The sequence below is a fragment of the Dromaius novaehollandiae genome, chromosome 19, assembly GCF_036370855.1.
Source record: "Dromaius novaehollandiae isolate bDroNov1 chromosome 19, bDroNov1.hap1, whole genome shotgun sequence".
NCBI classification, from domain to species: Eukaryota; Metazoa; Chordata; class Aves; order Casuariiformes; family Dromaiidae; genus Dromaius; species Dromaius novaehollandiae.
In genome coordinates this window covers 3,890,606-3,908,258 of record NC_088116.1, presented here as the reverse complement: position 1 = coordinate 3,908,258, position 17,653 = coordinate 3,890,606, and the positions used below count along the sequence as shown (strand labels likewise).

General features: G+C 34.6%; 1 protein-coding gene across 3 annotated transcripts in view; it reads left to right on the top strand.

Annotated features, from left to right (window-relative positions):
• Window positions 1–17,653, top strand: part of BRIP1 (BRCA1 interacting helicase 1) — a 142,108-nt gene that overhangs the window by 8,545 nt on the left and 115,910 nt on the right. For all 3 annotated transcript variants that reach the window (XM_064523139.1, XM_064523138.1, XM_026114808.2), the window contains 8 exons: window positions 5,995–6,288; window positions 7,957–8,178; window positions 8,685–8,884; window positions 12,755–12,887; window positions 13,402–13,553; window positions 14,412–14,583; window positions 14,698–14,835; window positions 15,255–15,416. In XM_064523139.1, the coding sequence (XP_064379209.1) occupies window positions 5,995–6,288; window positions 7,957–8,178; window positions 8,685–8,884; window positions 12,755–12,887; window positions 13,402–13,553; window positions 14,412–14,583; window positions 14,698–14,835; window positions 15,255–15,416 (1,473 nt within the window). The remainder of the gene's footprint in view (window positions 1–5,994; window positions 6,289–7,956; window positions 8,179–8,684; window positions 8,885–12,754; window positions 12,888–13,401; window positions 13,554–14,411; window positions 14,584–14,697; window positions 14,836–15,254; window positions 15,417–17,653) is intronic.

Sequence of the window (17,653 nt, the reverse complement as noted above, 5' to 3'; positions counted from 1 at the left end):
CAGAGTGTGCTGTTGATTTTCAGACGTTCCTTTCTTCACTGGAAGGAAGAGAAGGACCTTTCTTCCTTCGTTGACTGTCAGATTTGCATTGTCTGTGGGTGTCTGAAAAACTCGATCTACAAGTTCTAGAAATTTCAGTTAGTGAAGAAAACTGAAAACTTTTAATATAGATTGACTATTTGTTAAGAAGAGATTGTGCAAGAGTCTGATCTTCTGAGTCTTTTGAAGTTGAGTGGTATGTTATAATGTGCTATCCATGGGTCTGATTTTGCAGATAGACAGAAAATATACTACTGAGGACTATTTATTACTGAGCATCCTTGTTTAAAGACTACTTTAAAAAGAAAGAATATCGTTTCAGGCCAAAAAGGAATTTACTCAGTTATCTTAGGGCATGAGTAACAGTTTAGACTGGATGGTCACTGAAGTTCTGGATTTATTATCTATGGAGTAAGGCTGGAAGTATTATCATGACATTTTGGTCCAGGCTTCTCTCTATGCTTTCCATATTTGGAACATATCCAGGAGCTGTGCTGGGAGTTTTTTGGCCTGCTGGCTGATGTTTTCAGTTTCCGATGGTGGCGAAAAATATACTCTTGTATTTGAACTATTTTGCCTCCAAAAATAGAAAAAAATAAACTCAGCTATAACACAATAGTTTCAAATCCAACTGCTACAGGAAAAAAAAAAAAGTGGTTGAGTCAGAATCCAAAGACTTACCAATGCGTTTATGAAATAAAAAGGTTTAGACTTAAAATCATGGTATGTACCACTCTTTAAAACCTTTGTTGGGTGGTGCCATGGATTGATGGCATTTTCAAACATATTTTCTAAGTTTTTCTTTAAAAAAAGTTTAGGAAAAAATGACCTAAAAAATAAAAGCTTTTTTAATCTTTATGTTTAAGAGTGAGAACTGATCTGACATCGAGAAACAATTTCAGAAAATGAGGCCTTATCTTTAGTGTTTCTGCTACTTTAACTATGTTAATTTTAAAACGTCAAGACTGTCACACCATAGGCTGTTAGTAACGTCAAGACTGTCACACCATAGGCTGTTAGTTATAAAAATACTTTTCTAGTATAGTTTATCCTGTTTGAAATAAAGTCATCAGAGGTAATTCCATTGCTATTATCATAATTGATTTTGTATTTAGGAGGATACAATACTGCAATAAACACATTGTTTATTCCAATCTACCCTTATCTTATTCCTTCTTAAACTCATTTTTGCCTATTGTTTTAGGAGGTACATCACGTTAAACAAGGCATGCACTTACAAAGCTGTTAGCTAGCTCCCCCGAACAGTGCTGACATTGACAATACTGCAGCAAAACCAAGTTAGTATTAAGAGCTGTGTTAGTTTGAACATGTTTGGAAATGTATGACTAAGTCCCTTACTTTTAATGTAAGTCATTCTTATTAATGCTGACTAGGTGTGCACATTGATTGAAAACTGATTCCTAACATTTGCTGAATGGCAAAGAAATCTGCATTTGTTTCTAAGGATAGTAAAAACTATGAAAATTGAAGTAATCCATAAAACTTGGAAAGTGCGAGAGGAGTTCCTCCATTTTTATTTTTCTGAATCAGATAAAACCTGCTTTGTTTAGTTTGTGTTTTATTGCAGTCAGTTTTGTACTCAAATTGAGGTTAATTTCTTGTGAAGTCTTCCTTTTTATAGTCCAGCAGAGAGAATGGATTGTTTTTTGCACGAGCATGAGAAGTGCTGCCCAGCGTTGCTGTGTCAAAAGAACATCTGTAGATCCAGGAGGTGTAGGATCTTCTGCTCAAAGCAGTTGCTTGTTCTTAGCTTCTTTCAGTCTAGCGCCTGGGAATCCATCTCTGTCCTTCAGCTGCTGATGCTTGCAAAAGAGGGCAGCTCTAGTATGAGTTGAGATGAGAAATTATACCCTTATGGTACTCTCTTGATTACTTCTGTCAAAGCATGTGGTCTGAGAAACTGGGGCAGCTGCTTTAAGGAATCCCCATTTATACTAGGTTTTTTAAAAAAAAAGTAAACAGTAAATGGAGAGTAGTGTAACAAACACTTGGGGTATCAAAAAACAACTGCGAAAAGAATCTGTCTTAATGTGCTAGCCCATTGCAGTTTAACATATTGCTTACAACCTTCACAATAGAGTTTGAGTGACTTCTGTTACACATTCCAGGAGACTGGCAGTCTGTTACAATCAGGGTCTGGACTCTAGAATAGGCTAATTTACCACGATGGGATGAAGAAAGTTGTGGATTTGTATTACATGCTCTCACCTGACACTGTATCTGATCCTTTACCCGCTGACTGACATTTTGAATGAGCTCTTTGAAGCAAGTTCCAGCTTAATTAAAATGTTTGCTTGGTTAGCAGTGATCTGTGAAAGCCTGTGATAAATATTGAACTGGGTTCACCTGCTGGTTACTGTGAGAGGATAAACAGCTGCTTTGTGTACTTTAATCAAGAGGCTTCAGCAGCAGCAGAATACTGTGCTTTTTGAGAGCATATAAAGGAACAGTTGAAAAGCTCTGGTAGTGTCACTACTGATATCTTACTAGGTTGTGCTTGTGTGATATTTCACACAAGAGGTATTCACTGCTGTATCAGTTAGATGGCTTTGTAACCAGGAAATGTAGATGAAGATATGAAGAGCTCCTCTTATCTCTTTGTGCTTCAAAGATCATAGCCTCAGTGTTTGTTGAGCTTTATTTTACACGTAGGACAGGTTGGTGAACTTGATTATTCTTTTATTAATCTGACTTCTACATTTTTGCCATATAAATATTGATGTGATAGGCTGTTTTATCTACCCGCGAACAGAAGGAAAAACAAGCTAGATTAGAACAGGGTCCATATAGTCCGGTATCTGATGTCTAACAGCATCTGTTACTGGATATTTCTGATGAAATACTGCAGAAAGTAGAGGGGTGTATTTTTTTTTCCTCCCTCTCCTAAATGGAAGTTGCTTGCAGATTCAAACAACTGAAAATAGGTTTAGTTATGAAGCCAGAGGGTTTTATATTAACTGCAAAATTTTAAGCACAACTATTGTAATTCTGGAAGTTGTTACTCATATACGCCAAGTCCTTTTATTCTTGTCATGTTCTAGACAAGAATGCACCGTACATTGTAAATACACTTGCAACTTGGCTATTTTTAGAACAGTGCAAATGGGTGCTCTAAGTAGGATTGTAGGATTAAATTCTGTGACATTTTTAAATTGTGTGCATACCTAAATTGATGCTGTGGCTGAGGTGGTGGCCTGTAGGGGTAAGGAGGGAAAGCTCTTGCAGTATATCGAACTGGGACTGTTAGCAAAATAGTTCTCAGTTACCTTAGTATTAATCATTTATAACAAAAAAAAAAAAAAAAAAAAAAAAAAAAGTCTATAGATCTTCACTTAAATGTTGTAAAGTTTTCTGATTTTATTATAAGTTAGAAAGTATCTCTGCTTTCCGGATCTAAAGACTTATACTTTTTGAGGCAACACTGCCATGTGAACTGCCATATTAGTAGTTATCACTTTGTCCATTTATTAAATATGCTGCATCTTTGTTTTTTCAGTAGTAATGGGAGATTAACAATACTACATTAGTTTTTGCTATGTGATAACAACAGTAACTTCTTTCCTAGAAATATAGAATTAAAATAGTTTGTTTTTAATAAAATTTAGAAATGACCAAACCATTTTTAAAGGATGACAAAGAATTCAAATGTAGTAGTGCAAATAACATGAAGAACTAAACTTTTAAATTATGCTGTAACCATTTTCTTAACGTTTCTCTTCATTATAAAGGGCCTTCTAAAGTTTTATTTATTTATTTGTTTAAGTTGGGCTAATGGCATCTGTGACTTTCAGAAATATTATGACTACTGCAGGGCAGTTTTATGCTTTTACTGGTTACTATAAAATCAGTCTGAGTTTACAGCTTTCTCTTTTAAAACATTTTTAAAGGGTAACATTTTAAAGATGGAATAGTGGATAAAGTGCTTTTTAAAACCAGTATTATATCAATTTCAAATTTTTTAAGAAAAACTTATGAGACCACCTGTAAAATACTGTAACCTTACACACACGAACACACTTTTAAATCTTTTTAGGGAAAGAAACTTATTTTTTTAAAAACCATCACAGAAGAACTTTGATAGGTAAATATTTGAACTGTATTTTCCTATTGTCTTGATTGTACAAGAACAGTTAGAACAACTTTTTCAGAATACTTGCCTCTTCGGCCTTTATTTTTCTGTTATTTTTATTATTATTTATTATTGTATTATTATTTATTTTATTTTTATTTGGCAAATTAAGGCAAATTAATATGAGGCTTAGCATTAGCAGTGAAGTATTAGTGATATTTTTATCATCTTTGAATTATGCATACTCTTTTTTTCCTCTGAAAACATGAGCAATCTGTCTTGCATTAGAATGAAGAGATAAATGTTTTTTTTAAAAGGTCTATGTGGTAAGCAAGCTGATTCCACTTCTATTATATTAGTTGTTAGTATGTAAATGTGGTGCTCATTATTTCAAAGAGCAGAATAGAATATAGATGATAGAAATATCAAGGTAGAATTTGCATTCCGCTTTTCTATGCGAGTACAAAGCGAGCTGAATATTGCCATATATGTAACATATACCATATGTCAGCTGTTTCCTGCTTCCCTGTCAACAAGAGCCCCATTCATAACTCTTCTTTTTATCCTTTCAGTGAATAAGTAATTATTCGATATAGAAGGCAGGATATTTGGAACTGGCTATTTAATGTGGCAGCACACCGTAATGAAATCTGCTGTTACTGGCAACCTGAGAAGGGAATGTAACAATTCCAGCATGGGTGTAACTTTATCTGCTTTGAGGGCCTGTTTATTTGGCACATCAGTGAACCTTTTATCCCAGTGAGTGACAGCTCCAGCAGGGTTACATTTACTCGCATTCTATCATGTATTGTAATATTTAATGGCGGACAAGGCTGAGTGGGACTGGAGGTAATATGAACTCGCTTTTCCACAGAGTGGAGGCTAAAAGAGAGCTTGATCCCCGGTATTGTGGTGTAACACGCGGCATGACTTAGCATTTGTTTATAATGGTTAATCTTACTCATTACAATTAAGTGGGGAGGGGACAATATTTGAGCAGGCAAGTACACATTGTTACTTGCGCTATCAAACTGAAAACCAGAAAGAAACTATTTTACACTAGAAAAATTAATTACCCTTCTATAGGAGATCTGTGTGGACAAGGTTACTTCAGAATTATTTGGTTTCCATGTGTCTGCTGTTTTCACACTATTTATTACAATCTTATCTAAGTGTTTCCAGTATATCATGAAAGACATTAAAAATGGTGTTTCAGGAATAAAAAACGGCTTTTAACAAGTACTTGACAGGATTTCTTTTTATTTTGTCTTTTACCCTCATAGTTACTAGATGTTCTTTGATATAATGGCATGGCAAGCATGTTTCTAATGGAGTATATATGAGGTAGTCTGTTTTTATCTGCAAATGAAATTTCATTAAACTGTCCAGATTTCTTTTGCTTGCTTTAAAAGAAAAAGTTCTCATCATTTTATTTTGCGTGTCTGGTTAGGTTTTCTTCCTTTAGGGTGCTGGGCCTTTTTTTTTTTTTTTTTTTTTTTTTTTTTTTTTTTCCTTCCTCCTGGTTCAGGAGTGTTGTTATACCTGTGTTTAAATATTTGCATGTGAGAAGTTCCTGTACATTATTCATGTGTGTCAATGCTCAGCTGAGTAGTAATCTGTCCTATGATTGGGTTATGATAAAGTTGTATCCAGTGATTGCTAAAAGTATTCTAAGATTTTCAGGCATAAGGAGGTGTTGTGTATACTTTAACATGTATAAAGTTTTTGCAGTTTGATAGGCCAACCTGGTGATTTCACCGGCTATCTTGAACTATCCCAGAAAGCACTTTCCAAATCAACTATGAACGGATTTGGCCTGTTCATCTTGCAGTGGGATTTTCTTAATTTTTTTTGTTTTTTTGCAGTCTTCTGACCCTTGCACTCAGTGTTCCTGTTCTTCTGGAAAAGAAACTGATAAAGATGCTAGTAACGCAAAGAAGAAAGGAAATGAAGATCAGTCATTCATCCCCAAAATATTTTTTGGAACACGAACACACAAGCAAATATCCCAGATTACCAGAGAGTTGAAGAGGACGGCATATTCCAGCGTCCCTATGACGATTCTTTCTAGCCGGGATTATACCTGTATTCATCCAGTGGTATCTGGTAGTGGTAGTAACAGGAATGAAATGTGTGTAGAGTTGCTGGAAGGAAAACACGTGAGTAGTTTTGTTTCAGAAAATGGGCATTCATTTAAGCATATTTGAATGAAAGATAATTGTGTGAACAGTTGGAATGAGTAATATTTATAACTTTTTAATGCTATGTTAGTTAAATGCCTTCTGGTAACTTGCTTTAAACTAGAATAGTAATTTCTAGAAAATGTTGATACGTGATATCAATAGGAAAAAGCATATGTGGTGATAGGAATAATATTTGTTGTTGGTTATTTGTAAACTTAATTATAATTAAAAAAATTGTTTTACTCAAAATGTTTTCCTTTAACCATGATGAAGTTACACCAGGCACCAGGACTGGTGCCTTAATACTTAGATTTTCTTCTTTTGCATGTGTAAACTTCAATAATGTTGACTACAATATATGGGATAAAATAGTTGTCTAGTTAGAAAAATTGTCTTAAAATAAAGATTGGATTTCATTTCTTGTCATATATGTAATGGCTAAGAACCCTTTCTTGATTGGATGAGTCACAACCAGTTCTGCGATATTAATATCTTAATAATCCAATCAGTGAGGTGATGATTTTGCTCATTATCTGTGGAACACAAAATTCACTCACCGCTGTAGTTCCTGTTTTTGTATGTTTGTTTGTTTTTTAGAACTGAATAACTTCTACCAATTTTTTGCAAGTCCCCAATAAAGTCTTTTGGGCTTCCTGATCATTGTGAAGCAAAAAGCAAAATTTTTGCCATACATATTGATTCCCCTCTTAAACCAAAGTAACAGCCATGCATATAGACTGATTATAAATATGTGAAAAAGAATTAGGAACGACCCTATGATTAAAATTTTCACGGCTGTATATAGCAAATTAAGTTTAACAGTAATAATCAGAATTAAAATTTGAGGAAAAAGTTTTGTACACCGTGTTTAATTCACAATAGAGCAGTGGAAAATGACACAAGAAACTTGTCACTTCAGGAGACTGTTAGAACAGAGAAATATTATTTCAATCTTAGCATCATTATTCATCAGTATTAACATTCCCTATGTATTTCTGTAATTTAGAAATTATATCTGAGCCGTGCATTTGACTTTTCCTATCCACAAACCTCAAAATGCCCAGGATATTGAATTTTGTTTGACATAGCTAAACAGCAATAAAAGGGCTGCTTTGAAAATCCTTGACAGAATCATTAGTAGGTTGATAGATGCATTCAATCCATCCTGAGCTTACTAGAAGTGAGGAATACATGAAGTAAGGAACAGAGGTAGATTCAAATATGATTTAATTCTCTAATTTGCTTTCCTTGTTAAATTTCCAAGCAGAATGTATTAATTTATTAACAAGGGATAAGAATATATTGTATTTATATATTTTGCGGGTATTTAAATGTAATTGTTCATGATTTTGAATTCTTCACCTATTTGATGGTTGCTAGGTTAATGTTCTGAGCAAGACTGAAGTTGTCTTTGATTTTTCTAGATGAAAGAGAAGAAAATGTTCTTTATTGATTTACATTTTTTTGGAGCATGGATTTGCCTGTTTTCTTTCTGCTTGTTTTTATCGTTGTCCAACGTAAATAACGGCTGTTAGAAACATTTTCATGAACAAAAGTCTAAATGCACATAAAAGCTTTGAGGTTTTAAATTTGGTTTTTATTATTGTTTGTAACATCTAACTATCTGTCCTTATTTGTTTTTAGGGCAAATCCTGTCTTTATTATCATGGTGTTCATAAACTCAGTGAATATCATACACTACAACTGGGACATAAGAAATGTCAGGCTTGGGACATTGAAGATCTAGTGAGCCTGGGAAAGAAGCTTCGTGCCTGTGCCTATTTTGCAGCTAGAGAGCTCATGCTGGGGGCAGATATTGTATTTTGTCCTTATAATTATCTCCTAGACCCACAGATACGAGAGAGCGTAAGTATATTTGTAAGTGAAGTATTGCAGTAACTGAAGTTAAAATGAAGTTAATAAAGAACGTAATGGTCGGTGCAACAGTCAACTACAATATTTATATCCAAAACGTTAGCTACAAATGACTTCTGGGCTAGAGATTTTTTTTCTTCTTTCATTTAAAAAGAGTGTTTCTGTATTGCAAGTAATACTTTCATTGTTCTTATATTTTAGCTGATTAGTCACATGGGTTTTCCTCTCAACAGAAAGGAACCTTTGCAAACTTCACAAATGTATGGTTTATGGAGAGTGTAGTAGGTTCAGATTATATTCGCCTAGGCTGAGATAGGGCTCATTTTTCTTTTCCTGGTTATTTTCTAGTCACAGAAGTTTGATCAAAAAGCTGAAAACAACTGTCTGTTGCTTGCACTGTGATACAGAATATGTGCTTTCTAACAGGAACCTGCTAGTTGCCATTTTTCATTTATGTATTTCACTCTGTTTTACTAGACAATTATTTTCTTTTGTAGATGGAAATTAACCTAAAAGGCCAAGTAGTCATTTTAGATGAAGCCCATAATATTGAGGACTGTGCTCGGGAGTCAGTGAGCTACAGTGTTACAGAAAATCAACTAAGATCTGCTCGAGAAGAGCTAGATCTCATGGTCAATAACCACATCAGGCAGAAGGATCACGAGCCCCTACGGGCTGTGTGCTACTCTTTGTCAAAGTAAGGCAACTCTTTTTAATCTTATATCAATTAGTATTTTAAAAACTAACACTTATATTCCTCTTACTTATGCAATTTACTGGTTACTGTGTTGCATCAAATAAAAGACAGTAGAGGTATACTTCAAATGATGCAGTCACTTGATTTTTTTGTTCATTTCAGGCGTCTAGAGGATTTTGGCCTATTTTAAGAAAAACATTCTCCTCTTACTCAAGAAGAAGCATTCAAATTCTATTTTGTAAAATAACATGCTCTTGAAGACTGTGCTTGTTTTTATGCGGCTTACTCTCCTAGTTTGTGAAGTTCTGTTCAGAAATTTTACGTGGGCCCATGTATCTTTCACATGTGTTTACTTTCTTATTTGATGAATAGCAGTAGCATTACTTTGTCAAAGCATTCATTAGTTAACATTTATAAAACACTTTGGGAGCCTTGGACAGAAAATTATGTAATAAACACTTTTCTCTTTGTGTGAAACAGTTGCAGAAACTTATGTTCTCAAGAGAGTATTCTGTGCTGAAGCTAGAAAAAAAACTCTACCCAAACTCTGTGTTGTCATGTGTAGGTAAAATAATAATCCTTTATTGGTCCAATAAAGGGCCAGCTTCATTATAGAGTGTAGGTAGTGAAGCTTAACCATCAAAACTGTCAAACACTTCCATTATAATATTCTGTTTTAAGTTGCTTCCATCTTTGCAATATTTGAATACTTACACAGTGCTTAAATTCCTTGTCCTGAAAATTATCAAGTTTTATCTAAAATCATTCAATTCTTTTTCAGAAAGGTCGGGGGAAAATATTTTGTCCATGCTTAATATTAAATAAGTTCCTAAATCTGTTTCAGAATCTCCTTGCCTCCGTGTTTTGGAACAGATTCTCAATATTTGGAAGTGAATTTATCAAGCATGCCTTTTGTTTTCCCTCTGAAACTTTTCTCTAACTTGAGCAAAGAGATAAAGGTCTGAAAAACTGCAGTAAATACAAATTCTCAGTAGAGACCTGCTAGTCTTTAGAGAATTCAGATAGCAAACTCTTTGCACAGAGCATGCACTGTCCTCTTTGAGTTTCTAATTGCTATCAGAAAAAAGTTGTTCACACAGAATAACTGAGCATTCTCTCTCTTTGTCTGTGTCAGTAGAACATGATTTTCACGAATTGCTTTTGTACTGAAGTTGAAACTAAGCATGTGCCAAATCTCTTGGTACTTCCCATGCTGGAACACAAGGATCATAGAATTCAGTAGATAGAGAAATAAGGATGATTGAGAAAGTTGTTTTGGAAGCAGGAATTGATGGGTAGGGCGAAGAGAGTGGAAAATGTTCTGTTCTCTGCTTTTCCACATAGAAAAGAAGGTCATAAGGCAGGAGAGGGAAAGTAAACCCCAGAATCCTTGAAGATGGTAGAATTGGAAGGGTAGGACCTAAGCAGAAGTTGAAAATAGGGAGAGGGGATGAAAGGGAATGTAAGGAGCACAAGTTGGGGAAGGTGGGAAAGAAACAAGCGGGGACAAGGCAGAAGTAGTCTGGGGGGAGCAGTTAGGACAGAAAACTGAAACAATGTCAGAAGAGTCTGTCACCACTAGAAAACTGGGAATTTAGCTCTGTAGTCCTTAATTTTTAATCTTTTCTTTTGAGGATCCAAGGACTAAAAGAGTTCAGAAACGCACTGCCATTGAAACCTGAACAATAAAGTCAGTGGTATAAAAGTGGATAATGGTACAGCTAGCTTTGGAGTTAACTGAGCTCTGACTCATCTCAAATAATCATTTTGTTGTATTAGTAGTTGGCAAAATAAACCTTGGACAGCAAGTAGTTTACCATTTTTCCTATCCTCTCTCCATTCTTAGAATTAATGTTTGTGCCACAGAGACAAGTGTTATTTTTTGAGGGATTTTTTTGGTTTTTTTGTGGAAGCTAATTATCCTACCTTGGATGTTTCAAATGTTAAATTTTAGTAAAAGATCAGAACAGCATGGCTAAAGATTTGCTTGCCTCAAGCTTTTTAACCTTATCAGAAAAACTAAGGTTGATTGCCTTGGCAAATCCGCCAACAGTACGAAAAGCAGTTGTTGGAAAGCAAAAGACTCGGTGTAAATGGCCAGTAATTGGTAATATGCTATTGCATAAAGTGACATGGCTTTGCCAAATGCACAGGTTATTAGAAAAATCTTATTTCAGTTATAAAAATCCTGGACCCTGATTCTAGAAAGCACTTAAGTGTGGGCTTAGTGCCAGTGAGGTGCTAAAATGACCTGAGGAATTTGAATATATACCGTAGGGGTATACTGGCAAGCTTTCCTGGTGGCGATGCAGGCTTACCAGTACAAATTATTCACTCTTACTGCTTTATTCTTAAAAACAAGTAATTATACTAATTCAACAGTATTTCAAGTATTTCAAGAATTTCATTTCATACTTTAGATTAAATTGGATGGATTTTATTCTAGAATTTGCAAAGTTTTATGTAATAACATTTTATTCTAGTATTTGTGATGTTTTGTGTGATATATTAGTATTAGTTCAGGAAGATTATTCTGTTAAACTTGTATTGGCATTTAAAGTATGACCATTTCAAAGGTCTGTGATGATGTTTGAGGTTCAGAACATGAAAATGGAAGTTTTACAATGAATAAAACATTTCAGGAAATGTAAATCTGTTTCATTTCTGTCATAGTGGCCTTTTCCTAATTTTAATTCCAGTTCTTCTTGATCTTGCATTTGAGGAATTGGTGCTGAGTCCTACACTGATGAAGTCCTACCTGTGTGTCAGTGATCATGATTCTTTAACAGGATAGAGCAAACTATGGCTAAAGAAGTGATTGTTACGATAGTGTTCCCTTTTGGTTTATTTTTAACCTTGCAAAGATGAGTTTTAGTGACAGGATAGGAAATCTGGAACTGAAACAGTCCCCAAGCCTTGTTGCTTTAGCTGAGGATAATGAGTAAGTGATTTCACAGATACGTATTCTGAACTGATGCAGAAATGACAGCTGTCTTTCTGATGCCTCCTGCTGGTTGATGAAACAGACAGCTTCGGCATTTCCGGAGAGGGGGCAAGCTTGCCTGCTTTTCTCGACTGAGGGGAAGTGCCGTGCTACTGGATAAATGATGAAGGCCACGTTTAGTTAGAGAAAGTATTAGCTGTGCCACAGATGAGAAGATCTGCATGTTTAGGTCACGTTTATAGAAAAGCCAGTCCCGTTTTGCATTGTTAGTAGGATTATAATACTGCTTAATTCTGAAACAGAGTTTCAAAATGTTGTAGGTTGCAAGACTATAACAGTAGCAAACATCTGTAGCTAGGCTAAAGTATGCACTTTTTGTTGGCATACCTACCATAACTGTGTATAAATTTAAAAAATAGTCATTTTATGGTTAAGAAAACCTCCAAGTTTGTTTCTTACTAAGGAAGCCTGAAACTGGCAGGATAACAAACCAATCAGTATCAGTTAGGGTATCATTTAGAGCAGTAAGGAGTGGCGTGAGGAGTACAACGACTTTAAACATGGAAATAAGACTACAGAAATATTTCTTAAATGTGCCTGACATATTATATTGTAGGAACAGGTTATATTTTCATCCTTTGTCCTAATGTAAAGATACTACATGGTGATAAAATATAATATATGAGGACAAGTTTTCCTTTCACTTGCATGAGCTGTATCACAAGCAGTTTCATAGTAGTCAGTTTAAAGATGTAAAAATTGCATAAGGAAGAACAACATCTATCTACTTAGATGTTTATCCGCAGAGGTTTATCATTGTCAGAGTATGGTGGAATTTTTGAAATTCAATTGGTTTTGTACCTGGAAGGTATCTCTAAATCTCAATAAAATTAATGCTGAAATTATTTCTGATTTTCCTCTTATAGCTGGTTACAGGAGAGCTCTGTTCAACTAGTAGAAAGAGGGTATGAAACGTCTTGTAAGGTTTGGAGTGGAAAAGAAATGCTCACCATTTTGCACAACATGGGAATAACCAATATTACTTTTCCCATTCTACAGGTAATGTTGTATGCCATGTGAGCGAGTTACAGAGTGCATAACACTGATCTTGTTATACATCTTGAAATATACATAAGATAAACGTTAGCACATCTTTTAAATTAATACAATTTTACGAAGCTGTCTGAAAATTATACCTGATGAAAACCAGGAGTTATCCATTTAAGCTACTGGAACTTGTAGAGAATCAGTGTTTTAAAGTATATAATTGATATTGTAAAATTATTTAAATTGAGCAATTTAGTCACTGATAGTTTTTTCTGTACTATCCATCTGCATTTTTATTGACTGTTGGAATGTATTTACAGTATTCTCAAGCTTATCTTTCCTTTATGTGCAAGCCAAGTGTGTTAAAAGTATGGTAACTTTTTCTTTCCAATTCTATCTTCAGTCTGACTTTATAGCTATGCTAGGTGAACTTTTAGAAGAATGTGTTGGTCATCTTGGATTAGTATTAGCTTTGGTTTTGAGGAGATATTTAGAATGTTGTTAATGTGGAGTTTGCCTCTTACAGCAACATCTTGCTGCTGTCCTGGAAAAGGAAGAAAAAATAGTGATGTTTGGTAGAGAAGAAGTTATTGAGATACCGGTTGTGAGCCCTGCTACTCAGATTGTGCTAAAAGGGTTATTCATGATTCTCTTATGTCTTTTTAAAGAAAATAACAGGTCAGTGAAAATACATAGCCTGAACTTTTGTGGTGTTTTTTCTCTCCTCCTACTTAATCAAAAAATGAAAATTTCAAGTGAGAGCATTTTGTAGGTCTCTGATAGTCATTTTCCTTTTATAAATGCAAATATGTTATATAGAATATTTGAATGGCTTTAGTATGTATGCTGAGGAACAAACAGGTGCTAGTAGGAGCCAGGTAGGAATGCCTAACCCAAACTTAATTCTGCTGCTTTGCCAGATTGCCTCTTCATTTGTACAACACCTCTTTTATGGTGCCTGGCTTCTTCTGAACAAAACCAAACACTTGAAAAAGCTTTGGAAAAACTGTTTATGTGGGAAAAATTTATTGAGAACCAATTTAAATACTACCAAATTATTTTTTGCATTTGTAAGTGAATTCAAGTATTGAACAAATTTATTTGAAAGTTACATATAAATTTTCTTGATGCATTGCCAAGTTAAACATGTATTTTTTTTATTTACCACTTACAATTTGACCACTGATGTCTTGACTATTAATGCCAGCAGTTACTAAAACTTTCTGATTTAAACCTCATTTTTACCTAGAAGTTATTATAAAACTTCATTATTTTTCTAAAAGGAAAATCAACAACTGTTGAAACTTTAAATCTAGAGTAGTGATCTGCTTCTAGCGAACATTGTTTTACACACTATATGGTCCGCATCTTCTACTTTTTTAAACAGTATATTGTATAAGTTTATATGCTCAAATTGGAAATGCATTGTGGCACACTGTCTTTGCTTTTTATGAGCTTAATGCTGACTCAGGGTGATAAAGTTGTTGTTACAATTTGCTTAGTTGTTTTTATTAATATTTACATATATCTGTATAGGTATGCAGATGACTACAGAGTTGCTTTACAGCAAACTTACACTTGGATGAACGAAAACCAACTTGATGTTTCAGATACTAATGCCCTCTTTACACAGACCAAACATAAAAGGAATCCACGGCGGAAAACTGTAGTTCACGTGCTTAATTTTTGGTGCTTGAATCCAGCTGTGGTAAGCTGAGTGTGAAGCAGAAGGTCTTGTAACTTGACTGATCACAAATACATATGAGATCTTAAAATGTTTGTATGGATTGTCTAAATTCCTTCTTTTCTTTCTCTAATATAGGCTTTTTCAGATTTAAGTGATGTTAGAACAATTGTTCTGACATCTGGTACGCTCTCTCCAATGGATTCATTTTCTTCAGAACTTGGTGTAAAGTTTTCTATTCAGCTGGAGGCAAATCACGTTATTCGGAACTCACAGGTAAAAGTCTGCAGGGTTGTTCCCTTTCCCAAGGGGTAATACTGGCCATTGCAAAATAAACAAAAACTTGCAATATAAATGGTAACAAACACACTCCATGAGTAAAAAGGAGTGTATAGAACAGTCTTTTACTTGAATTAATGGTGTTGTAAAGTGGATTTTCAAATGAAAAAGGGAGCAATATTTAGATACCTATTCCACAGGAAATGTTGAAGCTATGCTATTTTGGTAATGGCCATCTAGTGTCAGTTACTGCACTCTTTCTTCTCTTCTGTTTTTTAGTATTAGAACTAACTTATTTAGAAATAGCTGACCATTTTTCTTCACATTCAAAGTTTTGTTTTTTAACCTAATGTAATTTGATACAGTTTGTTTGTCACATATTTTGATATTAATGTTTTTAATATTAAATACACCAGATTTGGGTTGGCACCATTGGAGCAGGCCCTAATGGTCGGAAACTATGTGCCACGTTCCAGCATACAGAGACCTTTGAATTCCAAGATGAAGTGGGAGCCCTTCTGCTATCAGTGTGTCAGACAGTTGGCCAAGGAATTTTGTGTTTTTTGCCATCTTATAAGGTAAGGAAATCTTAATTCATGTTCTTCCTTTTTTTAAAAAGAACAGCCCTACATGGAAATGTACTGTGTAACCTTTTGTTTTATGCATCAACATATATAAATATAAAATATCTATATTATAATTTCTTGGATCTTGTAATTGACAGGCTTACAAGTTTGTTTTCATGAACATGGAAACAGTTTTCAGGTTTTTACCAGATGTCTGTATCTCAGTTAATATGAAAGGAGTGCTATTGTTTTGATAAATTTACCAAAAATACCCAGACTGATCTGTAGTCCAAATGTGTCCATGTATGTATATGTGTACATACATATGTGCATATGCAGAGAGAGTCTTGTCAGAAGTTTTTTTGGTATGAAAATAAAACTTAGAAGTGGAAAATTCACACTAGTATTTCTTCATTGGTTCATGTTTAATCTCACTGCACTGGAGATTCTGGGGCTTTTTTGTTTGTTTGTCTTCTCCTTGAGCCAGGTGGGGATTGCTCACTGACATCAGCTGGAAAGAATCAAACTTCTCAGTTTCAAACCACGTAATACCTAATTTTGTTGACAGCAGTTACCTAATTATGGTTAATGCTGTACCTCGCAGAAGTTCTGCTGTCTTCTCTATTAGTTCTTATTGTTATTTACGCTCAGCTCTAAGGAACCAGAGTGTAAACCTGCATTATAAATGTATAATTCAGGTCTTTTTATCTTATAACACTAGTTACAAGTTCTTTTAATTAGAAAAATTAAATTAAACAGAAACTATTCTTTTTTGGCCAAAACCTTCATGTTATTTTTGCTATTTAACTGAAGATACTGCAATGCAAGGTGTCTTCTTCCCTGGCTGTCTATAAAGAATTGCAGTCATCCATGCAGTTACTGACAATAGCCATTAGGTGACCACATTAGACTGTGTAACGTACCATCGCCGAGGGGAAAAAAAGCAAATTGCTAGATATAAGTGAGTGTATTCAACCTGGCTCACAAAACTATATGCATTTATATGCAAAGTTAACGATCTGAAAATTAATTTTTCATTCAATTTGTTTTATTAATTGAGCGAGGACACATTTCAGTTTTCACTGTCATCACTATTCTTTTATTGAAGCATATAATGTTGAGCAGTATGTGGGAGTTGATCTTATATACATACATATATAGAGAGAGACCAGGCAAATACTTGGGAAAGTTTTTATGAGAATACTAATCTGAATGGAAGGTATAGAGAGACTTTGTAACTGACATTTAATAAAGAAAGAAAGATTGCTGGGCAGCTCTGGTACCCTTCCCCCTCTCACTGCCCTTCTGCTTCACTGAAAGGTCATCTAGCTAAACACATCGAGTGTTTTTTTTTTCTTTGTGGGAACACTTCCATGAACCCAGTGAAAGTATTGATAAATATAAATTGCAGACAATTGAAGGCTGATATTTTAAAATCATATTGCCAATATTTTTCTATGGCTGCCCTTTTTCCTTCTGCTTCTCTTATTCTGGATTGGGTTGCCTTTAAGCCTAGGAGATTAATATGTTGAAAATATAGAATAATGTTGTAAGCATAAGCATATTAGTACAAAGAATACAGGATATTTTTCTTTCATTGCCATACGGAATACTGCTTACTTGTCCATTTGCATTTCAAGACTGCTTTTCAGAGATTTTGTAGGGAGATTGCTACACCTCATGAAAAAACTACAGCTTTTTAAGAAATTGTTTAATCCTATCAAGCTCATTATTGACTTAATTCAGGTAGTAAATTGAACGTTACCTTCCTTGTTTGTATATAAGGAGAGTACTAGAGATGGTAATTGCATCTTAATGCACTTTCATTCACTTCAGTGTATTTTAATTTCACGGACTTTCATTCACTTTAATGAAATATAGCCATATTGCCTTTTTGTTGTGAGAATGGTAAATTAACAGTTTTCGGTCTCAGTCTAAGGGCATGGGAAGAACGGAGGGTGTAACAGTAGCCTCTTGAAGCAGAGGTGGAGAACCTTGCCGCCTTGACACGGTTTGTAGTGATGAGCAGCATCAGAAGCCTCGAGTTGGGAGACGAGCGAGATTCTCTTACTGCTTGTCCTGTTAGTTGGGACTTCATTCCATGGTGTCAGAAATAAAATAATTGTGTGGTGGAAGTGGAGCAAATTAAACTATTAGAACTTCCCAGCCTGAAATTCAAGGGGCTTTTATAAACAGTATTTATTTCTCTGTATTTTGTCTTTAGATTTTAGATTGCTTTGTAAACATTA